The sequence below is a fragment of the Choristoneura fumiferana genome, chromosome 9 (assembly GCF_025370935.1).
Source record: "Choristoneura fumiferana chromosome 9, NRCan_CFum_1, whole genome shotgun sequence".
Classification (NCBI taxonomy): domain Eukaryota; kingdom Metazoa; phylum Arthropoda; class Insecta; order Lepidoptera; family Tortricidae; genus Choristoneura; species Choristoneura fumiferana.
In genome coordinates, this window is record NC_133480.1 from 8,854,678 (window position 1) to 8,881,272 (window position 26,595).

Consider the following 26,595-nt stretch of genomic DNA (forward strand, 5'->3'; position numbering starts at 1 on the left):
CCGGATTCTATTTCTACTACATGAACATATGTCTGTGAACGATACTATTCGAGCAGGAGGCCGTAGTATTGCCTAACGTTTCTAAATCGCAATGAAATTACAGATTTCACAAAAAAAACCCGGCCAAGAGCGTTCGTACACGCCCAGGATAGGTCCGTAGCCATTAAGAAAAAATCAAAATAATATTTTCTAAGGATTTCGTATTGTGTAGGTACTGAATCTTCCAAGTTTAGGTATATTTTATACCTTAAGCTGATTTTAAATTTAGGATACAGGTTTACATTAATCTGTGACTCATACTTAGAGACAGATTGGTTAATTTGATGACCAATATATTTCTTAGGGATAGATATAATAATAAGGGTATCGCAGTTTAGTGAAAAAATCTAAATTTAAGTGACAGAAAATATAGTCCCAAAAAAACTGTAATTTGACTGCGATCGCGAGCGTCAGAAAAGTTCGGGCCGTTGTTAGCGACGATCACACTTCCGATAGTCTAATGGAAGATTTAAAAAGTACAGTAAAGCTCGTAGGTAACTACTTAAATTCTGGAACGGTTTGAGATATTCTCGTTAGGCCCCAACGTCTTAAATGTAGAACATACGTCAAAGCAAATGTAAACTTTTACTAATTGGTGTTAAATTTCAATTTCTAATAATTAAAATTAGAGTGAGTCTTACTATTACGAGGTTAAATTAATGACCGCAACAAAGTACTAAAGGGGTAAGGATATTTTTGAGCTTAACTGCTCTGGAATGGGAAATGACACAATTTTGAATGCCCGACTGTTGAACTTTAATTTACTAAAAATTAAATAACAGAGTTCTAGATCACAAACACTTGCTTTTTTCTTTTAGTGTTTACTATTATCTGATGCCATTTTCAGCTTGGAACGAGCTCGTACCCCGTATAGCGAGGATACCACGAGTAGAGACTTGGATACCAATATCAGACAAGCTAATACACAGAGATTGTATCCCAATCTTGACCATGTTACTAATGGAGTTAATAGATTGAACGCAAGAATCGACGACGATTAGTCGTCATAAGCCGGTACCAACAAAGGTAATTTAATTTGATAATATATGTACCTAATACTATCCTCCTAAGGCCCAACATCCTAAGTTTAGGACATACGTCAAAGCAAATGTCAACTTTTCCTAATTGACATTTCAAATTCTAATAATCGAAATTTGACGTGCTCAGGTCAGGCAAGGAGGCATTGTTAAATTGTACAATAGTAGATTGATAACCAAGGGTGGAAAGTGACCCATTTCACCCGAGATATTTCTGACGCTCGAACGAAGTGAGAGCCCCAATAGTTCGAGGGGAAATGGGTAATTCACTCGAGTTAGACACTACTTTTCATTTCTACTGTGAGGAAAGTAAAATACTACAAATTGAATTTACTTATATCCAACCTCCAACGGTACCTTTCGACCTGGCCACTTATGCCACGGCCGACTATAAAAAAAAATCGAGTTGGTCACGACCAAAAAGCTCATACACAAAACTGGAGGTTGAACGCCGAACGAAGAAGTTTGACCTTTATTACTTACTAGGTTTACCCGCGGTTCGCACGCGAAACTATTCGGTCTGGTAGTTGCAATTGCATAGTTATTATAGTTGCATTAGCATTCCCTTGCTATTATCTAAGATGTCGTATTATGGATTTGATGTAACGACGATAAAATGGTTTAACAGTATCTGACTGACCGTGCGCAGACCATCGTATTGCGTGGGCTGGATGGTAGTCCTCTGCGGTCCTCTCTTTGCCCTGTGACACGGGTGCCGCAGGGTTCGATACTGGTCCTCTTCTGTTTATATTGTACAGTTCTGATATTGTCAACAGTATAAAGAGCAGTGATACCATCTTTACGCGGACGATCTTCAACTGTACGTCTCTGCGCGCCGTCAGAAACGTCCATAGCTGTAAACGCCATCAATGCAGACCTCGATCGTGTTTCTGCTTGGTCAGAGAGCAACTGTTTGGTCCTCAATCCCGGCAAATCGAAGTACATAGTATTTGGATCGAGACATCAAATTCAGAATGCTATTGATGCTCTGGCTACCGGGAATGTTGCCGTTATGGGTGATCCAATAGAACGGGTGGTAGAAGCTAACAACCTTGGCCTCCTTATGGACGGCAAGCTGAGCTTTGAGAACCACATTTTAAAAGTTGTGAGTAACGGCTTCTACCGTCTCAAAGTTCTGTACAATATACTCGATTACCTTAGTGTCGATTTGCGTGTTGACCTTTGTGAATCGCTTATATTGTCCAGATTAAACTATTGTGATGTTGTTTATGACGGCTGCATTGTTGGTCGTTCTAAGAGGCTTTTACAGCGGGTGCAGAACGCATGCGCTCGTTTTTGTTTCCGTGTCCCTCCCCGCTGCCACATCACTCCGTACCTGAACGCCGCTAACTTGTTGAACATGTCTGCACGCAGGCGCATGCACCTCGCTACCCTGCTGTTTGGTGTGAGACGCTACAGGACCCCATTGTACCTCCACAGTAAAATTGTTTGGTCGAGGAGTGAGCGCAGGAGCGCAATGGCTCTTGTGCCCAAGCACCGGACTGCAGCATTCCGCGGAAGTTTTAAGTTTGCGGCGTCCAAGTGCTGGAATGATATTCCTCCCCCTATCCAAGGAGCGTGTAGTGGGTATACCTTCAAGCGCAAGCTGAAGGATTACTTGTTGACGCTCCAAAAATCCTTTCCCTATCCAGCACTTTGACATGCCAACCACATTGATATCAGGCCGGCGCCTGATGTTTTTAAACAATCCATTTTTTCTTCTTTCTTTTAATTATTGTTCGTTGTAATTTATTTATTTCTTGGTTTGTTATAGTTATTATTATTATTTTTTCTCTTAAGTTTATTTGTGTATGTATAGATAAGTGGTTTATTTATTATATTTGTGTATCGTTCCGTGAGTCACAGACGGTTCTGGCAGAAAATCAGCGCTGCAGGCGTTTAACGCTTCAGCATAATGCTGAGTCAGCGACCGTTTCACTTTCGCGGGGACACACAACATTGTGTGTTATTTAATGTTTTCATGTGTTTTTCTGTAATTTTTTATTTTATTTGTGTTAATTTTGCTGTATATGTGTGTCTTCTGTGTAAGTGAATAAATGTCTTCTTTCTTTCTTTCTCAATTGAAATTTTCGGGATTTTACAAAATTCCCCTGGAAATTTCCAAAATTTATATCGTGGCCTTCATTGAGGTTGTGTTATGAATAACTGTACAAAATTCAAGACTCTAAACCCAGTGCTAAAATATCAAAATTTTTCCCTATCCAAATTCAAATTCATATCATTTATTCAGTAAATAGGCCGCAATGGGCACTTTTACAAGTATTTTTTTTAAATACCAGCACTTTCGAAAAGACCATCATTGCCAAGAATAATGCGCCGCAAGAAGCTTGGCAGTCATTTTTTTAAATAAAATAAGTACAAATAAAATACTTAAAAACTACAGTAAGTATACAATTAAAGAAAAAAAATACAAAATAATAATAACAATAATACACGGATTTATGGTGTCCCTTAGTTACAAAACTATCCCCTGGAAATATCGGGATAAAAAGTAGCGTATGTGTTATTCCAGACGTCCGACTACCTACATACCAAATTTCATGCCTCTAAGCCCAGCGGTTGTTATTTCGAGATTTTATCCCTATCCCGTGGGAATATCGGAATAAAAAGTAGCCTATGTGGTATTCCAGAAGTCCAGCATATCTACATACCAAATTTCATGGCTCTAAGCCCAGTGGTTGTTATTTCGAGATTTTATCCCTAGTTATCCCGTAAGAATATTGGGTCAAAAAGTCACTTAAGTGTTATTCCAGATGTCCAGTTACCTACATACCAAATTTCATGACTCTAAGCCCAGCGGTTATTATTTCGAGATTTTATCCCTATCCCGTGGGAATATCGGAATAAATAGTAGCCTATGTGTTATTCCAGAGGTCCAGCTACCTACACACTAAATTTCATGGCTCTAAGCCCAGCGGTTGTTATTTCAAGATTTTATCCCTAGGTATCCCGTGGGAATATCGAACCAAAAAGTTGCCTATGTGTTATTTCAGACATTCAACTACCTACATACCAAATTTCATGACTCTAAACCCAGCGGTTGTTATTTCGAGATTTTATCCCTATCCCGTGGGAATATCGGAATAAAAAGTAGCCTATGTGTTATTCCAGAGGTCCAGCTACCTACATACTAAATTTCATGGCTCAAAGCCCAGCGGTTGTTATTTCAAGATTTTATCCCTAGGTATCCCGTGGGAATATCGGGTCAAAAAGTCACCTATGTTTTATTCCAGACGTCCAACTACCTACATACCAAATTTCATGACTCTAAGCCTAGCGATTTTTATTTCGAGATTTTATCCCTATCCCGTGGGAATATCGGGATAAAAAATATCCTATGTTTTAATCCAGGTTATAAACTAACTTTCCGCCAAATTTCATCCAAATCCGTCCAGCCGTTTAAGCGTGAAAAAGTATCAAACATACTCACTCACTCACTCACAAACTTTCACATTTATAATATTAGTAGGACTAGCTTTTCCCGCGGCTCCGCCCGCGTTGTATTCGGTAATCGCGCGCTGTTCCCTCGGGAACTGTGCATTTTTCCGGGATAAAAAGTAGCCTATGTCACTCTCGGGCCCATAAACTATATCTGTGCCAAAAATCACGTCGATCCGTCGCTCCGTTACGACGTGAAAGACGGACAAACACACAAACATACAAACACACTTTCGCATTTATAATATTATAAGTATATAGATATAAGTATGGTTTTATATATTCCATCTCTTTCTTTCACATTTCACGAATGACTTCCATCTCTTTCTTAACCTAACTAAAGAAAGAGATGCAATATGTTCGTGATGTAACAAAGATCAAATTTCTTGTCTCAAACGGATGTTCGGCATTCAACTTCCAGTGTTAAGCTCCTTGGTCGCGACGTGCATCTAGATGGCCATGCGACTCCGTGGCTAAACGAAAAATTAAAAAAAAAAATACTTTCCACTCTAGAGATTAAAACGCAATTTTCCACCCGGCAGATAGCCGCCCATGAAAATTAAAGTTTCCGAACAGGAGAGATAATAAAAAATAGATTCTAATTACAATCAGCTGCGTGTTATAGCTACTGTGCACCAGTCATATATATAATACATATCTATACCCAGTAATTATCCGGATAATAAGGATTGAATGCCTTGTGTATGGTAGGTAAGTATCATGGATATCATTGTATTCGCGTTCGTGGACCTTTAATTGTCAAATAAAAGTACAGGAGCAGAAAAATAATATTTTTAAGTCTTAATTGAAACTAACTATCTTTTTCTTGATATATGTTTAAAAAATATTTAGAATACACACACATTTATTTACAAAGGGGGATCTCCTGCCCTGCCTATTCGTACCTGGTATAGCGTGGGGAGGGGACACCACAAAAGAGAAATTTCTCTCTAGGCGGATCGCGTCTATTTATATTATTGTCAAAGAAACAATCAAATTTAGCATTTTAATACAATCAGTTACTAAACTAATACTAATTTGATCTTTTGGAAAGAAAGATTCATTTAGAAAAAAAACGGGCCAAGAGCGTATTAAGTATATAAGTAAGTATGTTGCAGGTGGTAGGACCTTGTGCAAGGTCCGCCCGGATTGCTACCACCATCTTGCTCGCTAATCCTGCCGTGAAGCAGCAGTGCTTGCACTGTTGTGTTTCGGCGTGGAGAGTAAGACAGCCGGTGAAATTACTGGCACTTGAGGTATCCCATCTTTGGCCTCTAGGTGGGCAACGCATCTGCAATACCCCTTGGTGTTGCAGATGTTTATGGGCGGTGGTGATCTCTTAACCATCAGGAGACCCACATGCTCGTTTGTCATCCAGTCGAATAAAAAAAAAGTAATATTTTTAAGGATTTCGTATTTTATACGGAATCTTCCAAGTTTAGGTATGTTATATACCTTAGGCTGCTATTTAAGAGTAAAACTACTAATAATTCTCAAGCAAACTTAGCCGTTATAGTTTTCCTTGAAATTTTGATAGAAGTACTTACTACCATCCTGATTTTTTTCAAATTTTACCACCCACCGGTTTAGATTTTAGAGGGGGGGACGCTCGATTTTAATGAAAATTTGCACTTTAAAGTTGAATATTTCGCAAAAAAATCAATGAATCGGAAAATCGTCTTAGCAAACCCCTAGTGGTTTTAAAAAACCCAGATTGGGTTGGATGAGAGAAAAAATCACCCCCACTATACGTCTGTAAAAATAGACGATTTAGGTATCCTAAAAAAAAAATATTTTTTATTTTTTATTGTACCATTTTGTCGGCATAGTTTACATATATATCCGTGCAAAATTACAGCTTTCTAGCATTGATTGATAGTCCCTGAGCAAAGCCGCGGACGGACGGACAGACAGATAGACAGACATGGCGAAACTATAAGGTTTCCGTTTTTGCCATTTTGGCTCCGGAGCCCCAAAAACGAATTTAGAAAAAAATATGGGTTTTTTTTTTTTAAATGTGAAAAAATAACATTCTTTTTTTCAAGGTACAGCAGTAATCCTTCCGCCCCTCCCGCGGCCGACGTAACACAGTTGCCTGAAGCTGCACCCGCTTATAGCGCACCAACGTCTCCGCAACCAAGGCAAGTCCCTATACGAAATCAGATTGGCACACGCCACTGATGCACACGCCGTTGTTTCCACGTTAACGTAGGTACCTACTCGTAATTTATTAATCTTTGCTGACCATGTATTTGAATAATAAACAAATGTGAACTTAACTTCCTCTAATATACCTAGGTACAGTGTGTTACCGCCAGCCAGGCTTTTTTAAGGGAGGTTGAATACTTACGTATTTCTGTGACATAACCATGACATTAATTAATAAACTTCAGACTTTGTTAACTTTCTTACAAAATTATAATTGCCAGCAATATACAGCAAAGTAAATCTGTCGGCTGTCATTTAATTTACACTTAGGTACTTACTTGTCAATGTTAATTAAGTAGGTACAGTCAAGTGCAAAGACATCGATCGACACGGCCAAAGTTGCAAAAATATGTATACACGACCTTAATGTGCATAAAGTCGTATAATTATACATATTTTTGCAACTTTGGCCGTGTCGATATCTTTGCACTTGACTGTACTTTGTATAGTGAAGAGATAGTACATACAGTACAGAAGCCTGGTCAAAAAATAAAACCTGGCTGCCGGTACACACTGTAGTTATAAAGCTAGAAACACACTGACGCCGGAGGCGGAGCGGCGCGGAGTCGGTGCCGTTTGTAGGTAATATTCGAGCAAACGTGAAAGAGGGCAAGGGCATACAGAATACCGCGCCACGCTCATTTTCCGCGCGGTATTCTGTGTACCCTCTTTCATGTTACTATTACATCTATATTAAAACAGGTACCGCTTTATAGCTCGAATATTACAACCGGTACTTATAGTCTGTCAAAAAAGAGAAGAAATTAAAAAGTGGCAACACTGTAGTGTCAGCCCTTTCAAACCCTGTCAAACCAAAAAGGGAGGACACTACAGTGTTGCCACTTTTTAATTTCTTCTCTTTTTTGACAGACTATACCGCCTTCGCGCCGCGCCGTACCTACCTCCCCGCCACCGCTCTCTGTGTGTTTCAAGCTTTAAGTATAATTTGATACTGACATATTCTATGGATTTCATCTGACAATAATGGGCTAGTTTACTAATACTTAAATCTAGTTAGTCATTCAGTTAGATTATCAGAAAATATTGGACACGTATTTTTTCATTTATCAATTAAACAAATAATTATGAACATATTATAGCCAGTTAAAGTTCAGCGCGACGACACGCCGTGCTACACTTTTTTTTAGATTGTGTGTGGCTTGGTAACAAGTCCTTTAAGCCAAGTCTTTATTTTAGAAGTCCTTGTTTTTCACTTTGATCACGTAAATTCACTTATTTCACTTAAAATTAGTGCTACACTTAGTGGCACCGTGGTACACTTTTTAGCACGGCCACAGAATAGATAATGCACGGCCTGATGTCAGAGCCACCACTCGGGATCTTAGACGCGCTTGATGAAGCGCATCATCATCTATTTACAACAGAAAAAAAATAATTCGTGTCCAATATTTCGATGGGTCCTACGTACAAGGGTATAAGTGTAAAATCGTAACTCAAACATGGTGTATCCGAGACTTCTAAAATTTGGCACACTAGCTAATAGTACTCTGTCCTTCAACCACAACGAATCAATTTTAATAAAATATTTTTTCATTAAAAGTTATTGCACATACGCCCATATACCTACGTGAATTTCCGGGAGATACACTTGTGTTCAGAAAGACAGTAAGAAGATCTATGTGGTACTTTGTAAAATAAAAAAAGTAATATAATCACATTACGATGTAGCATTTGGGTAGCGGCGTTCCGCTTGACGTACATACAAGTAGGTACCTAAATGGCAGTTATGCCCACAGATTCTGAAAAAAAAAACACCAGGGATTTACCGCGTAAAAGTATAAGACATACGTTTAGCCCTTTTACGTTAAAATTGCATCTAGTTCGGCCATTTTACTTCAATGATAACTCGAAAAATAATTGAACAACAATGTTTTTTAATCCACTATCTATCTAAATATATATATATATATATATATATATAGTTTATAGATACATATAACAAAGCATATAACGCACAAAACTCAAAATTGAAAAAATCACTGGCCCTTAAGTATGCATATACATATAGGACCCATCGATTTCCTGATAATCTAACTGACGGACTAATTAAAATATTTTTTACCAAGGAAACTACCCAGTTATGGCCACAAACAAATTAGTTTTAAAAAAACACTGCACACAGAATGTTTGCATCTATCTTATTAATGTTTGTTGTAAAGGTGCGGACCCAGCAACCCAGGCCCATCAGATGTGCCGCATTCTGTTTTACCCAAGAAAAACCCAAGGGCAAGATCTGTATCTAGGTGAGTCATAGCAATATTTAAAACAATTTTCTTTTGCTACCAATTTTTCTATGGATCAATACTTAATTATATTTATCTAGGTAGGGGAGCCATGGTGGCCTAATTATTTTAATTTAATCTATGACCTCTCAAGCGAGGATGTGGGTTTGTCCCAGGTTCGCACTTTGAGTTTTTCGAAATTCATGTGCGAAATTACATTGTTTACCACAAGCTTTACGGTAAAGGAAACTTGAACAAACTTGCGAAGCAATTCAATGGTGTGTGTGAAGTTCCCGATCCGCACTGGGCCCGCGCCGCGTAGGAACTATCAAGCCCTCATTGTGAGAGGAGGCCTGTGCCCAGTAGTGGGACGTATATATGGGCTGGGATGATGAAGATGAATGTCATGCTCTCTGTCTGTACCATAGCAGTTTTAGTCCAATTTCGATGCGGTTTCTATGTGAAAACGAGTTTTTTGCGCTGGATATAGCTACCAATGTTTCATCAAAATCGGGTCAACCGTTTTTGAGATATTGAACTTTGAAACTACAATACAAACAAACAAACATGGATGCACAGATGAACCAGAAAAAAGATAGTTTGTATTTTCGATATGGATTTCACGGGATGACCGAAATAAAAAATACAAAAAGACTCCAAAAACTAATTTTAATTCGTTAATAAGGGTTTTCCCAGAGATAAGACCAAGCTAGATTCCTACATACTTACCAAATTTTATCGAAATCGTTGGAGCCGTTTCCGAGATTCTGATTAGGTATATAATGTATTATTTGCTCGTTTAAGGTATTAGATTAGACAGATAGATCTATAGATTATGTTTTGTGATAATAACTTTTTTTTACTTTCGACTTCTAACTTTTTTTTGCAGAGCCCGTGCTCTCGACCCTAGGTACAATTGCCCAACATGTACCCAACGATTGGGTCTGACGATTTACATCTGCGAGAAAGGTCACGGAACGTGCAAGGATTGTAAAGAAAACAACAGGACATGTGGCTCGGAGAATGGTCGCTGCGGTGCACCCATTACTGGGATGAGGAATATAGCGCTGGAAGCTTTCGTAGCCGAGGTAAGTTGAAGTAAAAATGTGCTAATTTCAAAATTATAACCTAGAACAGCGGGAACAGCCCGTCGTTTCGTATTCGTTTCCAGCGACAAATCTGATCACGTGACCCTGTATTTCCCGCGACTCAAAAATATTAGCGTCGAACAGAAACAGCAGCGTCACGTTGGATGCTTGCAGGAATGATCTTGGTCTTAGGAGCTGATTTCTTGGCTCCTTTAATGGCAGTCGTATCAGTGGTACAAATAAAAGAAATTGGAGTAAATGAAAACAAAAAATAACTATTGGGTTGTGAACCACTATTTGGGAAACACGTTACTGATCTAGAATGAACAGTTGAGTGCATTAACATAAACAACGCATCAAAAATATTTAGTCAAGGTCAAAAACACATAAGTATATGAACGTTACCAAGACGTCAAAAATATCTGCACGTACTTACACCTTTATGCCACTTGGTTTACTAATGTCGATGTAATTGTATACTATACTTACTTCGTTTTTTAGCATTAGAAAAAAATCCCTTACCTTCTTTCTAATGCTAAAAAAAACGAAGTATGCATATGTTTGGCGTTAAGGCTGTATAGACATTTATTTGATTTATATGATCTTGACTGTTGTACCCTTATTTCTTTATTGTTAATTTTTCTTATCGACTTACAGTCTACCTACACCAAAACGTCCACTAACATTACTTAACTAAGAATTTATACATCTTAATTTAAATTTTATCTTAATCTAAGAACATATAGTTGTCGTATTATAATAGCACCTGGGCCCAATTGCATGATAAATTACAAGCAAATATTATTAGTAAATTTCCATACAATATCGCTAATACTATTTACTTGCTTTTACTTTATTATGCCACTGAGCCCTGCTAAAACTAGGGTAACGCTGCCTTCTAGTGTCACGAATAACCCCCAAATTTGTTAAAAAAAATACGATCATCTACTTCGCAATGAAATGTGTCCTGACTAGGGTTGCCAGATGGCCGGGACATCCGGGATTGTCCCGGAATTACGTGTCTTGTCCCGTGTCCAGGAATTACACTTTAATGTCCCGGATTTCGACTACGAGAGCAGTATTGCCTTCCATATAAAAAATTGAAGCTGCGGTTAACATTGCCGGCCTGTATTCAGAATGCACATGCCTGAGAACTGTTGATTTTGGAGGTCCTTCCAAAAGACTTGCCAAATTACAAAATCTGGGCTCACTTTTTAAAAACGACCAATTGTAACGATTCTGTCAATTTGAAGAAAATAAGGTTTTGTGCTTGTATTGATATTTAACTACCGGCCCAATTTCTAACCCTCTGTTATTGTCCCGGAAATTAAATGCATGTATCTGGAAACCCTAGTCCTGACTCCTTGTCCTACCCTTATTATGAGTCTGATGAAAACTGTTTGCGACCACACTATGCACATAAATATGTTGCTAATAATGTACCTTTTGTTTTAGCACGGCCAAAATCAACTCTCTAAATGTGAAAATGAAAAATGCACCCTGCGTTTTAACGTCCACGGTATGGAGAAACACCTCAAAGAGTGCCCCTTTGGAGTAATAGACTGCCCCATGGGTAAATTCTTAGGAAAATGCTCTTCTCGATGTAAGTTTCCCTACAAAAAGTGATTTACACGAGTGGTTATTACCATATTTTTCCGCCAGCCACATTAGAGCTCAGGCTCGTAAATTATGTAGCTAGGGTCGCCGTTGCCGATTACGGCATGGATAACTATATACCGCTTTATATTCGCATTAAATTTATTTCAATAAATTACTTTTCACCTTATAGCGTCAAGCTCAAAAATAACTAAGTTTGTCACTGTGATTAATATATAACATATATTCGTCCCAGGTTTTGTTTATCGCGACAAAGTTTTAGGAGGTTCAGCCAATTTTGAGCTTAGACTGCACTTTTAGACGTCTGATGATAATTATATTGTGTATTTTCCAGGCAAAATTGAAGACCTTGCATCTCATTTTGACTCCTGCCACAAGGAACAGCGTGGTGCCGAACTAGATAAAGAAATGTTCATTTTATTATCCGCGTATATCCAAAAACTATACCTCATCAAGAACGGTCCGTACAACTTTTTATTACATCTCAAGGTCTCTGAGATTGATCACATGGTTTATATGGCTGTGCAATTACTAGGGACTACAGTGAGCTCCTCAAAATGGTCATATGAGTTCCATGTATATAATAAGAGTCAGCCTCGCAGAAAGTATCAGCATGTAATTAACTGTCATGCCATGAGTACTCCTTTAAAAGAAATATTTACTGATAAAAACTGTACTGCGCTCCCTATCGGTTTTGCGACGAGTTTTGTGAACGAAGGCGCTCTTACGTTCAAGTTATTTATTACGAAGACTGGAGGAAATCGCCCGCGGAAACGCAATGACGACTTGAAACCTACTAATTTAGAGAATTAATTTGTTATGCTGCGTATAGACTGACCTAGTCACATACGTCGCCTTGCAAGTTTGCCTCCTCATAAGTTTAAGACTAATGATAATACATACTAAAATACTTGAATTTGATAGTGCTGTTTACTAAGACCTAATATTTTCCAAATGATAAATCGACAGTCATTATTTAATTCGTAACCGCAAATGACCCAAGAAAAAGTAACTATTTATTGTGTCTATGATTAAATAGCCACCTATTTATTGTTGTGTTATTACTAAGTGCTTTCGTTAAATAATTCCATTTTAATTTGTGACATTATCTTTATTGTGAAACTAATTACTTGATCCGTGATACGTTTGTAACGAACTTAGTTGTTAACTTGGTACCTACAGTCAAGGGCATAAATATAATGTAGGTACGTTACCAAGACGTCAAAACATCTATACATACAAGTTTATCTCTCTAAACATAAGGCCGATGTATAAGTACATATATTTTTGCCCTCGGCTGTACCTAAATAACTGTGTTCATTAGTAACAAAGTTAGTCGCGGTGTGTCACGAGCGTTATACCTAATAATGAATAATTGTTGAGTTTGAAGGGTTTATATTTGAATTATTATGAAAGGTGGCCCACGGGATCACACCAAATTAAAGTTTATAAACTAACTTTATTTTGTGGTATTCTTTTTATAAAGTAGTTTTGTAAGACAACAATTAACTCTGCTTACAGAGAATTGTTAATATGTAAAAGCGTATCATCCCGTACGCGCATGGAAAAATATTTTTCCTGATGTCAAGTAGGTGCCGGTTCGATCCAGATTTAGATATATGATGTAAATTGTTGAGGAAAGAAATATAACGGATAAGTATGTGATGTACCCTACTTGATCCATAACTGTCTCTATACCTACTGCGAAAGTACTAACAAACAACATTCAATACTTTACAGTATAAAAATAGTTTATTAAGAAAGTATCGCTTTACAGAATGTAAATGTCTGAAAGTTTATACACCGAGACTAATGATCCTATACTCCGTTTAATTTAAGGTTTGAATTAACGGTCAAATTTTACAACACGTTTCTCGGTATTTCGAACACTTTGAGTGTTTAGCTAGATAAATACTCAAATTTCGAATACAAATGGACTAAAAATACCTACATGTACATTTATTTGCGGTATTTATTATGTTCTTATTATAGAAGTTAACACAATTTTAAATAGTTTCTTTGTTTCATTTAAAAACGTGTGCAAAATTTACCGTTCAGTTTCAAATGTTAACATAAATGAAGTATAGGCTTATGCTGTTCAATATACATTCTGGATGTTTCATTCACTCGAGGTTCGGTGCAAGCGGTGTTTCTTGATGATAAGTAAATCTTATTCATGATTTAATGAGATCTGTTACTAAGTACGATTATGCTGCCGCAATATAAGATTAGACAGGAATCTTTTAGCAGCAGAAAATGGAGTTTTGCATTAGGATGTTATGCATGGCGCAACTGAATGATAATATTATGCTACGAGTAGGTATTTGTGACTTGCTACGCCTTTATTTAATCTTCTAACTATTGCATGGGAAGGCAGTATGGCTACTACTATGGCCAGTATGAAATAGCTATTGCTAGACAATTTAAATATTACCGTAACTGAAAATATACCTAGCAAGCCAGATCGAATTATCCTCTAAATGCTTGCTTGCTACCTATAGCATATGCATGAATAGCAATGTTTAACACTTTAAAAAGTGTGTAATCGAAGCAGTCTCCCCTATATATCAGAGCCCGTATCGGTTAAGTAGGTATTATTAAGCGAATAGGCTTCAAAATGTCTGAAGTGTAAATTTTAAATTAGTAGGTACTTGGGTACACGTAGATAGTTAGTAAGTACAGTACGATTACTTGGAGTTAACACTTGACAGATTAGCGTGCCTTCAGTCAATTTTCAACTTTGACGTCATACAAATAAAATAGTTTTTACATAATCTGTAACCGTGGGTAGCGGTATACTAAAAAAATGGCTTTATTTGTATGACGTCAAAGTTGAAAATTGGCTGAAGGCACTCCCATCTGTCAAGTGTTCAAGTACCTAATATACCTATTATTCTGTAAGTTAAAGTGGCCTGGCCTTAGGGGACTTTGCTTAGGGTTTACGCTAGCTGGCGCGGGCGCACGCCTGCGGGCGCGGTTGCAGTTAAAATCCGTCGCATGCGTCGCGTGCAGTTACCGCTGCTCATACTATTTTTCAATCTTCAAAAGGCGTAAGTATGCCCTTTAACTATTTTAAGGTGTGATAACTATACCAGGGTAATTTGTTAACTATAGCCTCTTTGGCAACATAAACCAACAATTTAAATTAATCCAATTATTTGGAAAAGTCCTATACAATACACATCAATTCCGACGATTGCAACACCTCTGCTATTGGTAACTGGCATAAACGAGTCGTTCAAAACATTTCTCTCGTGATTTCGCTCGTGGCTAATTGAATACTGATTTCTGTTGGTAAAAATATATTTTAGATAGTTTTTAAATATTTTTCCCAATTAGCAGGTTCATGATTTTCATTTCTTAGGACCTGTCTAATTGCCTACCAATAATTTAGTCCTTAATTAAGTACCTAGTATAGTTTACGCTTCACTTTCACTGTATGCTGTCTTAATATTCTGTTTACCTATCTTTTCTTTTCCTTGATTACACTAACTTGTGCTCAAAAATTAAATCGTTAGACAACTTTGCCCAATACAAAACCCTTCTACAAAAATATGTACCTATATAGGCATATATTATTACATTATTAGAATAAGGTAGGCCCGGTACTATCATTGTTCCTAGTACTATAATTGTTAGGTTTATTATAAAATAGAGCAGCATATAATATTAGTATGGATGATATCGTAATGCCTCTACACAAAACTTAAAACGAATTACTAATAATAGAGGTTGAACATGTGTTTGCCTCATCACTTCCAGACCGGATTGGTTTAGGCAAAGATTGTTAGTAGTTGTTATTGGCTCTGTGCACGACATCAGCGGCACCTAGCGTCCGCAACTTTTTTGGCTCTGATGCTCTGACGTTTTGAAATTTCATCGCGACATTGTGACAAAAATCAAACCTATAACGTATTAATGTATAATACAAAATTACTGTGATACCGTGATTTGGGTGGACAAAAGGTTGTGAATTCATTTTTGGTCATTAAAATTAAATGAGGTAAGTAAAATTTTGTGAATATCACTCAATATAAAATTTCAACCACAAACCGTTTCATAAGGAAAATTGTTGCTGGACATGTCCGAGATGTAGAGGAATTAAGAACAAAACAGGGACAGTGTTCAATAATTCAAGCTCGCATCATAACGCAAACGTTACATCTAAATTTTGTACCGCTGAGTGTATATTTTGCTATGTCTACTGGTGTTACAAAAATACATAGGTATTAGTTTTATTTTATTACTAAAGTTGATGTACAATAGGGGTCTTTGACGTCTCTATGACCTTAAAAATACGTGTCATATGGGTCTGGCCCAGTAGGGCCATTTATTATTCCCCAACTATAATGTAATGATTGATTATTTATTAAGTATTTGTTATTATTAGACGAAGTGATTATGAAAAAGAATGCATTTTTTTTGTACCTACTGAAAGCACTCCCATAAATACCTTTCGAAATTTATATACATACCAATACAGTTACGTTTGTATCCTTACAAATACAAATTTTAATTTGCCTATTCCTAGAGAGAAGTAGTATATGTTGCAGGGAAATGGCCAAATCAGAAATTTGAACAAATCTCTTAAGGCATAAGTACGATCAAATCACGCAGGATGTTAAAATGGGGAATTCATTTTATCATTTCCCTAGAAAAAAGTCATTTGATCAAAAACCTAAACCTGTTTAGTGAAATGACAAAATCAGATAATGATTTGTTTAGCGATTTGAAAAATCCCTGTTACGCGTATAAAAGTATATTTGAAGCATATAAACGCGCACCGAGGGTTCCGTACATATTTATAGGTAATTAATTAATTATCTATGGGGATCTAGCGTGTTAGCAGAGCCCCTCTCCTTAGCAAAATGTACGCAGCGTGGGACCATTTTTCTTATTAGCACAGGTAAAATAATACTAAATAAATAAAATAACAGTTTGTTTATAACTTTTATCTTGGCACTAGAAATGAGGATCTGCCGAGTCTTACCAAAATTTAGGCGTCCTACCCTCTCCCAGGGGATATGAGAGCAGGGGCCAACGTTTAAAAAATGCGAATTTTACAAACTAAGCGAGTGAGTGAAGTGTCTTTTCTATGTATTTTTTTAAGCTGAATCGAATGAGACCGTACCCATACCTTCTTATAGGATCAATATTTTGCGAGATATGAAGGGTGTTTGTTGAAAACAATATGCCATTTTTCCTGTACTACTTATATTAGGTGTGCTACAAGAACTGCCTTCACACTAAATTTAAGGGATAAGTTCGCCTTTGTACATCTTATTATCCTGTGTTATGTTATTTTCATGTTTTTATGTACAATAAAGAGTTTTACAATACAATACAATACAAATTTCAAGTTTCTAGGACAACCGGAATATTTACACCACTGCCTTGTCGCCTTCACACTTCCATTTGATTTTTTGTATTTTGTAACTTTGTGTGTATGTACCTATCTATATATTATAAGCCTATTTTAACATAAATAATAAAAAACAGATGTACAAATAGCAATAAAGGTATTTCCTCCAGTTAACCTTCGTCATCCCGTTCATCAGTCCCATACACAGACTACTCAGAGAACTAACGTTGTCCCATATATTTATGATATGGTCAGGTGCAGATAGAAACATTCGTCGGGCAACGTGGCGTGGCGTCGCGTTTTATAGACCGGTCTTTGATTTGTGGGCAGGGTATGATTTAGATATTATGAAATACAACAAATATTTTCAAACGTTTTATTTTCATTGACAAAACTAGTGTGGTGACGTCAGTGACATTGTACAAATATGATAAATATATTCTTACTTTAAATAGCATTGAAATAATAAATCCCATCTTTACATTTTTTTATACCGAATATCCTGTGTTGAAATTATCTTTCCGTCTTTAGGTATTTTTCACATGTAATCTTATCGATTTTTAGATTATTTCGACAAGGGTTCTAACATTACTATTCTCCTGCAAGAACAGTAAGATTATAATGAACGTAAAAGCTAAAAGCCTACACCGAAAACAGCGAGCGTAATTAATTATCGAGACTAGCTATAACACAAACAGATTTACCTAAACTTTTTATGGTTTATGTATAATTAAATAGTTAGCCAGTCTTTTCTACTGGTCATAAGTAGTTTTAAAGCTCATAAAAGTCGTTCCAAGATGCCCTTGCACCATTCTAGAGCGTTAAAAGTAGATAGGTACTGTACTCTGCGAATATTCCGCAAAGTAAATAAAAAGAAAACCAGGGATCTTCATTTTAGATACAACAAAAGTGGAATAGATGTACCAACTCCGAAATACGGCAGTTGAATTTAATTTGAAAATGTGAACGTATGCTAAGTTTTTGAGGTACTATCACTATTTATTACGATACTGCGCAATTATTCCACAAATTCCTCTCCTGTAGGTATATACTCCGTTTAATTTAAGTTTGAATTAACAGTCAAATTGTAACACACGTTTCTCGGTATTTCGAACACAAATAGACTAAAAATACCTACATGTACATTTATTAGCGGTATTTATTATGTTTTTATTATAGAAGTTAACACAATTTTAAATAGTTTCGTTGTTTCATTTAAAAACGTGTGCAAAATTTACCGTTAAGTTTCATATGTTAAAGTAAATGGAGTATAGCCCTTTTGCATTTGGCTGCCTGCTTCACGTATCCGTAGGCGCTTCTGATTGTTTTTTCCGATTACGTTAGAACATTTTTGATAATGTGCGCCTTACTTTACTTTTATCAACTTTTACAATACAATTTGCTAGAACAATCAAATTAACTTTGATAATAATAAATTATCTTCGTAGCCAAGATAGTCTCTGTTAATTATGATATTCAGACTATATCAAATTAAAAATCTCAAATAGTGAACACATTAAGATCGTATTTATTTAATATTTAAAGCAAGAGTACTTATTACAAGTTTTTTGGACGGCATGAAAATAGATTATTACTAGCTTTTGCCCGCGTGGAATTCGGTTATCGCGCGCTGTTCCCTTGGAAAATGTGCATTTTTCCGGGATAAAAAGTACTATGTCACTCTCTGACCCATAAACTATCTCTATGCCAAAAATCACGTCAATCAGTCGCTCCATTCCGACGTGAAAGACGGACAAACATACAAACACAGACACTTTCGCATTTATAATATTAGTATTAATAAGCGGTTTTCGAGTATGTATTATACGATACGAATTTACGAGTTACAAGCATTTAATGATATACGAAATGCATTAAATAATTATTAAATAAAACAACAAATTAATCGTAAAATACATGTATCTGCGTTAATTAGAAATAACCGATTGATAACCTCCTGAAGCCCACAATATAAATATATTTGAAAAAAAATTACGAAATGAACTATTGTTTGAGATAATTTAAAATGACCGAAAGTGAAACTGCCAGGTTTAAAACATAATGTGAAAACTAAAAAAAAATTACTGACATTGTAAATTGTCATAGACTCCTAACTCCGCATTGAACATTATTGTGTACATTCTATTGCACATTGGGCCACACGAGGAGTTCAACATAACTTGACGCAAGCACTATGTATCCTAAAAAGTTCTGTTAAAAGTACAAGTGCTTACTACCTTTGGCTAGCAAATATATAGTTTTCAACACAATTTTTTAACATGTTGTAGTAACTCTTCATTAATAATTATGTATACTTATTAGCAAAAAAATCACGACTCTATTAGTCAGTTATTTAGGGCTCAGTATTTTTCCCAGATATTAATAAATATGGAACTAAAAGACGATATTGAACTAACTTTACTTATGGGTCGATCAACTTTTTCTTGTACCTCATTGCCACGGTTACGTCCCCTGGATGACTCTTTTCTTAAGAAACTCTGGCACTGTTGTCTCTTGGACAACGGGACAGAATAACAAACAATAAAAAGTTAACTGACCTTTATTCATCGACGAACAACAAAATGACGGATGGGTAGCCAAGTGAAACCTAAATATAATCTAGTACAATCACCACTCTCAAATATTTAAGTACCTTTCTTTGATTTAAAACTACCGTGAGACACAGACATAAGTATTAAAACAAAATACACGGCTCAAGTTCAAGCCGCATTCACAACACACTGCATCAGATAAATATGAACGCACACACACACACACACACACACACACACACACACACACACACACACACACACACACACACACGCACACACATCACGCCTGTATTTCCAAATGGGGTAGGCAGAGCACACGAAACGTTACCACTTCTGAGCCACTTTTAGCAATTTTAGGTTTTAAGTTTGACAGAAAAGGTACAACGCAACCATAGAAAATGTATGAAACCGATACAGTTCTGCTGCGTCACGACACAACACGACAAATAAACGTAAAAGCGGCTTTAGTAGTCGAAGTATGCCTGACATGTTTCGGACCGATCCCTGGTTCTTTGTCAAGATCAGTTCAAACGGGAATCCAACTGCGAATTGCGCGCCGGTGCTCTAGCAGTCTGGTTCTAAACACGTCGGACATACCTCGACTACTGATACGTGAGTGATCCGTGTATTTATTTTTAATTTAATAATTATATTTAAATACCCAATCAGTTTATTTTACATGGGGTACATGGTACACTTGACAACAAGTGATTACATACACATAATCTGTTTAATATAAATTACCCTTTCTATTTCCCAATCCCTGTAGTTGTTAACATTATTGTTTGCCTTCTCGTTCCGTTTAGAATTTCGGTAAGTTAAATACAATCTTACAAATAATGACTAGATGTTTTTGGATAAGCACACATTTTTTAACATCTATAAGTACTATGTTATTCTATTTCTCTTAAATAAAGTCAATGTTGCAATAAATTTGGTATCAACTTGCAAGTTTTAATCAAATCGAATAATTCTAGTAGACCAATTGTGGTGTTAAAAATGATCTAATCACTCATTTTGAGTACCGTAACCGCTTATCCACTTCTGCTGCTAGCTGTGCCTTTTGATTGTTTGCTTAGTGTCGCTTACGATACCTCCAATTCACAGGTCCTAGCCTGCAGCATAATATGCACTTGAACACGTAGTTGAATTCGTCAATTAAAGCTATTAAGGTCTCTACCCACCACACCGTATCATATCATGACCGTAATAGGCACGTGTCAGGCAAAAATAATATATTGTATATATCACTAGCTTAGGCTCGCGACTTCGTCTGCGCGGATCTAGGTTATCGCGCGGTGGCGCCCTCTACCGGAATAAAAGGTATCCTATGTTGATCCTTGGGGTTCAAAATATCTATATACCAAATTTCATCAAAATCGGTTCAGTGGTTTCGACGTGAAAGCGTAACAGACAGACAGAGTTACTTTCACATTTATAATATTAGTAGGGATTGTATTGAAAAGAATGAGACTATGCATGCCCACTAGCATGGCACGTTTCATAAACAACCGTCGCTGTAGTGTGCCAACACGCTTCTTAGGGGTATGACACACTGTTGACATGTTGTAGTCACCAATACTGTCGATTGCTACCACGCTGGTGGCCACTCGCCAGTGCGTTAAGCCTAATAACCAAAACGTTCAAATATTTTTTCTTTTCGGTTATAATATCTAAATTAATTAATTACACTCTAATTTAGTTTAATTTTGATTTGTATATGTAACAATTCGCTCGACTTCTGTTACAAATCTGTCAAAACAGGCTTAAAACTGATAATCATTTCCTTTTATAATTCGATTGCAAAACATTGTTACTTAATTTAGAGGAACAGAATAATTTTACTGTAACTTTACTCTGGCAACTCCAATACATTATAAAAAAAAAACCATGGTTGAGAAAGCAGCTGCCAGGGGTCAAATAAATACAACTAAAGCGCAACGAGCAAATTAAGTTTAGTAAGTATACCTAGACATGTTCGTATGTGACCTGTCTCAGGGAGCCTCTGCTGCCTTTATTGAGTTTTTTTTTTATAAGTGCGGCAAATGCTGACTGCAACAGGATTGTCCAAAGTGTCACATACATACGAACTTGTCAAGCTATAGCTATGTGTGTCAGAATGTCAGTGATGAAAGTATATATTTTTTTTTGAAGTGCATAATGCTTAGCAAACTGCTCAAATTTCTAATAAACCATCATGAGAACCAGAATAAAGTCACAAGGCTTACATCGATATCACTCTTATACATAACTAAAATACAAAAACTTGGTGAACATCAAACATTGGGTGCCATAGTGACTAATTTAAAATTTACAACAAATGCTGTAGTACCAAATAAAATATTTCCAAACATTTATTGCGAATTTGATTCCTATTAATATATTTCATGTACACATGTTCATAATTAGGAAATAACTACTCGCAATCCTTATGAACTTGAGGATTGTTATGTTAGTTTTGTATACAATTTCGTTTTTTAAATCATTACTATTGAACACATCATAGTGAAATGATTGAGATATCTTTTATTCAGTTTTTAGATCACAATAATATTTTAATAAATAAATAAATGTCACATTACTTTTGAGATCAATTTTACACCTGGTGTATGGAAAAACATTCCTTGTATTAAATACTGGAATTTTTGCAAATTGCAAATAATATGTCTTAGATGTAAGAACCATGCCCTTTCAAAAATTTTTAGTGCCAATTGAAGAATTTATAATGGAAAAGAGTGGGTTTTTGTTGCGGAGAGAGAATTAGTCATTCATACCTCCGTTGTATGCATAGTCTGCCTTATTGTGCATAACCAGCTGGTTGTCCACGAAGTAAAAGCTGTCCGAGCATGTTTCAAATGGGGTAACAATCATCTCCTCAACTGTAATAGAGACAAGTAATAAATTAAAAACCTTAGTTGCAACACAAATTTAAGTAGTGGGTCTATCAACTTTTACTTCACACTTGTTGCTATAGTTACGGTCTCCTGGGTCACTCTTTAAACCGTAAGTTTAAAGGATTAAAATTCGCCAAACATGCATTTTTGTGGCAGTTTTAAGCACCTCCTATAATTAGTCATCTAATAAACGTGTAAGTAAGTATAATGTGACACAACATTTCCTCTATTAAAGTAGTACTTTTGTCCCCTTGCTGACAGGACAGAATAACCACAAGAAATTGTTGATCCACCCACCGTAGTTTTTGTGAAAAACATCATTTCTATCTTGAAAGGTTTAGGTCACTTTAGGTAATTAACTAAAAAACAAAACAACATGTATAGTGAAAATAGTTCATACTCAGATCTGGCGGCAATGTTGGAAACTCATATATGTGTTCGCAAGTGTTCCTGGAAAATGGAATGCAGAATCCAAACTCAAAGTCAAAGGTTTTGAGCAAAGTGTCCCGGAAGAAGTGCTTTTCAATCATCCTGAAGTGGTTGACCGGGCGTGCTCCAACTGTAAACTCCACACTAAAAACAGATCTTATGTTAATCAATTTAAACGCTTTTGCAGGTGGGTCATTATTACATTTGGTACAGAACACACTGTTACTATTTGTATGGAGCTACCACTCTGTTCCCATGCATTATTATATTACAAATATTACATACAATGTTTTAAAACTTTTGTGATTTTCACTCATGGTCGAAATAACAAAAAACAGGACTTATCATGCTAAAACACATGTGTGATATTTAACTCGACATTTCAACCACATTACACTTCTTATTATTATACTTCAGTCTACTCATGACCACGGCCACTGTAATGTGGTTGAAACATCAAGGTAAATATTACTTGTGTTTTTTTTTTTTACCTACTGGATGACAAACAAGCAAGTGGGTCTCCTGATGGTAAGAGATCACCACCGCCCATCATCATCATCATCCCAGCCTATATACGTCCCACTGCTGGGCACAGGCCTCCTCTCAGAACAAGAGGGCTTGGGCCATAGTTCCCACGCGGGCCCAGTGCGGATTGGGAACTTCACACGCACCATTGAATTGCTTCGCAGGTTTGTGCAGGTTTCCTCACAATGTTACCACCGCCCATAAACATCTGCAACACCAGTGTTTTAGTGTGATAAGTCATGTTTTGTGATATTTTGAAATATTACTAAGTATTTTGATTCCAATAAACCATAAATTATCTGCCATATATAGCTGACTGAAAATCATTTGCCATAATAAGAATAACAGCAGAAAATGGATAGTGTGAATTGAAACAGCTTTTTTTTTATTTGGGACAAGGTTACCTGCACAATGAAATTACCCAGGCCTGTCTATTACATCAAATACAGTAGAATCTGGTTATAACAACGGCCAAGGGCCCGGTGATATTACGTTGCACTAACCAGACGCCGTACTAAACAAACAGATGTAGTTTTATGGTGGCTCATATTAAAACCAAACATATGCATATTAAAAAATTAAATCTATTTATTTTATGTTTCTTAGACACATATGTTGTTAGTTTGACTTAATCTAAGTGTTAGTTATATGTTGCTAAAAACGGTTGGTTGTTAAATGCGAAGTCGTACTAAACAATTACACTGTATTATATTTATCATTTCAATAACTAAATTAAACAAATATGTTACAACATGATAGAGTACATCATAGTATCCACCCTCACCACTTTAACAACAACAGTCCATTAAAGTTTATAGTTCTCATGAAAACATATTGCATGCATCACAAATATTACCAGAGGTATTGCCTAACATTTCTGAGACTTGCAAACGCAATTAAATGACAAAGTTTGCATACAAAAACTTTCATTTGATTGCAATTGCGAGCATCAGAAACATTAGGCAATATGGCCTCAGATCTTACAACTCAGCTCTTTCCTCAAGGAGGCTAATTCTTTTGTTAAGTGTCCATGGACAGAAGTGAAAGCTTTCCATCAGGTAGCACACCTGCTTGTTTGCTCTGTATCTTATAAAAATAGTATCTGAACTTAATTTATATTACAACTTTTAATATACAAATTCAGTCTCGTTATTAGAAAACAAACTATAATGACGTCTTACGTAGCTCCAACAGTTTTCAGCTTTAAGAACTGCGGCGTGAACTGGTACCGCACGAATCTTCCGGCATTCGGGTCGAGCGGCTCCTCAGGTGCGTCCTCGGCGCCCTCACTGTCCACACCGAAGTCAGTCGGCGGCTTAGCGATCTCAAACAACACCGTCCCAGTCTCCAAATCTCGAATCTTGAACCGTGTAAAATCTATATCGTATACATTAGCCTCAGGGCTGCATAGATATGTGTCGGTAATCCTATCCAGCCTCAACACTTCCTCCGGAGTAATACCGCTAGGTATTGCGTCGTCTTTACTCGATTCCAATAGAGATATTGATTCGCACTTTTTTCCTACCAAACTCATTTTGAGATCTAATTTCCTTTAATTAAAGCTTGAAATCAAAAAGTATAGGCACAAGTAGTAATTTAATTATAATTTTAACGTGTAGAATGAGTCAGTGCATTTTCTTTGGAATCAGATCAACAATCGAAACAAAAGGTTCATTGCGCGAGTTAAAAAATAAAATTGTTTGCTTGCCCAACAAACTGTGTGTGTGTGTGTGACAAGACAGACAACCAACCAAACCAAACCACCCGGCCCGGCCGGTTGTCTTCATAGAAAAAATAATCGCATTGTCTCTGAGGGTTCGATTATAGAAAATGACAGCTTCCACACTTCCCCCGCGCGGGTGACACTATTTACCGGCACGGACAATACCAACATGGAAATACCGGCCCGATATTTCGTGTACACGCCCATACAAACTGGCCCCTGTACCACAAACAAAAATTACAAGTGCTACAAATCGACATAATTGTTAACATTTACATATAAAAAAGTGACAATAAAATTACAGTGGTGGTCATAAAATTAGACATATAACGTATTACTTCAAAATTTCTAATTAAACTAACTTGATGTATTTTTTTTACTTAGCATAATAGGGTTCGTTTTCGTTTGTCTATAATCGAAATCGAAAATCAAACAAACGGTTTTGCGATAATTCTATCAAATTGTAAATTAAAGTTAAAAATCAGTGTGTTATATAGTGGACAACTAATTATAAACATGACATATCCTTACAAATTAACATGAGAAAAGCGAAGCAAACAATAAAAAAAGGGTTAGAGGGTAATTCCAACACATTATCCATAGACTTAGTGTTTAGTTGGGTAGCCGTTGTTATCTATTACAGCTTTACAACGACGTGGCATTGACTCTATCAACTCTTCACACGTTGCCACTGGAATACTTGACCAAGCTTCAACAAAGGCGGCATAAAGATCGTTGATGCTGGTGAGTTCTTTATTAGACTGGACTTTATTGGACCACTCCAACACCATTGTAAAAGAGAACAAGTATCCACACTCCGACCCTTTAGGAGACTTAACTGCCTATTCCGGCACGGACGCTTAGGGTTGTCGATGTCTATTTAAGATTAATTAATTACCTACCGACAAATACATTTAGTATGAAAGTTAACTTAAAATTGTCTTATATCTGTGTCTAGAGAAACACGATTCTTTGACGCTCTATTATTATTATTATACTAAATTTAAAAATATTATAAATTCGCCGAAGTGGTGATGGCGACTTTGTACATACTACTCATGTTTCCTACACATAATACTAAAACTATATTGTTTATATAGGTAGGTAGGTAAGTATCTATTTTTTTTATGTGTCCTTGCACGAAACTATTACACTACACTTATATGCTACTAATTTACAACTATACCTAGTACAAAAAATACGTAACTATGAGTACGCGAACGTAAAAGGTGATCATTTCGCGAAGCGAGCGCAAGACAAGCGAGTTAAAATCGAAACGTACGGCACCGACGGCAGCGCAGCCTTGACTAAAGAAAACTAAACCTTCTTAAATTATCAGTGTGCGTGCGGCGGGTGCGTGCGTACCGGCGCCAACTGGCGCGCACACATTTAAGCTGCGCGATGTACTTTTGTTCG

General features: G+C 36.6%; 2 protein-coding genes across 2 annotated transcripts; one reads left to right on the forward strand and one right to left on the reverse strand.

The window, feature by feature from the left end:
• Positions 1–1,911: 1,911 nt before the first annotated feature.
• Positions 1,912–16,758, forward strand: LOC141431143 (uncharacterized). Its single transcript, XM_074092176.1, has 6 exons — positions 1,912–2,015; positions 6,581–6,676; positions 8,924–9,007; positions 9,876–10,074; positions 11,530–11,677; positions 12,026–16,758. The coding sequence occupies exons 4-6, from the start codon at positions 10,039–10,041 to the stop codon at positions 12,502–12,504; spliced, it is 663 nt and encodes a 220-aa protein (XP_073948277.1). The 5' UTR covers positions 1,912–2,015; positions 6,581–6,676; positions 8,924–9,007; positions 9,876–10,038; the 3' UTR covers positions 12,505–16,758.
• Positions 16,759–19,597: 2,839 nt separating this feature from the next.
• unc-119 (unc-119 lipid binding chaperone) lies at positions 19,598–25,207 on the reverse strand. The gene is made up of 3 exons (XM_074092177.1): positions 24,638–25,207; positions 22,903–23,075; positions 19,598–22,487 (listed from the first exon to the last, which is right to left on the reverse strand). Exons 1-3 carry the CDS (start codon positions 24,988–24,990, stop codon positions 22,369–22,371), a joined length of 645 nt encoding a protein of 214 aa, XP_073948278.1. The 5' UTR covers positions 24,991–25,207; the 3' UTR covers positions 19,598–22,368.
• Positions 25,208–26,595: the final 1,388 nt, after the last annotated feature.

What these genes read in the sequence shown, in the direction of transcription:
- LOC141431143 (XM_074092176.1), top strand. Translation starts at nt 10,039, where the DNA reads ATGAGGAATATAGCGCTGGAAGCTTTCGTAGCCGAG. An exon ending in TGGAAGCTTTCGTAGCCGAG is followed by an intron (nt 10,075 to 11,529) that starts GTAAGTTGAAGT and finishes CTTTTGTTTTAG; the next exon opens with CACGGCCAAAATCAACTCTC. An exon ending in AGGAAAATGCTCTTCTCGAT is followed by an intron (nt 11,678 to 12,025) that starts GTAAGTTTCCCT and finishes TGTATTTTCCAG; the next exon opens with GCAAAATTGAAGACCTTGCA.
- unc-119 (XM_074092177.1), bottom strand. Translation starts at nt 24,990, where the DNA reads ATGAGTTTGGTAGGAAAAAAGTGCGAATCAATATCTCTATTGGAATCG. An exon ending in CTGAAAACTGTTGGAGCTAC is followed by an intron (nt 23,076 to 24,637) that starts GTAAGACGTCAT and finishes ATCTGTTTTTAG; the next exon opens with TGTGGAGTTTACAGTTGGAG. An exon ending in AACATTGCCGCCAGATCTGA is followed by an intron (nt 22,488 to 22,902) that starts GTATGAACTATT and finishes TCTCTATTACAG; the next exon opens with TTGAGGAGATGATTGTTACC.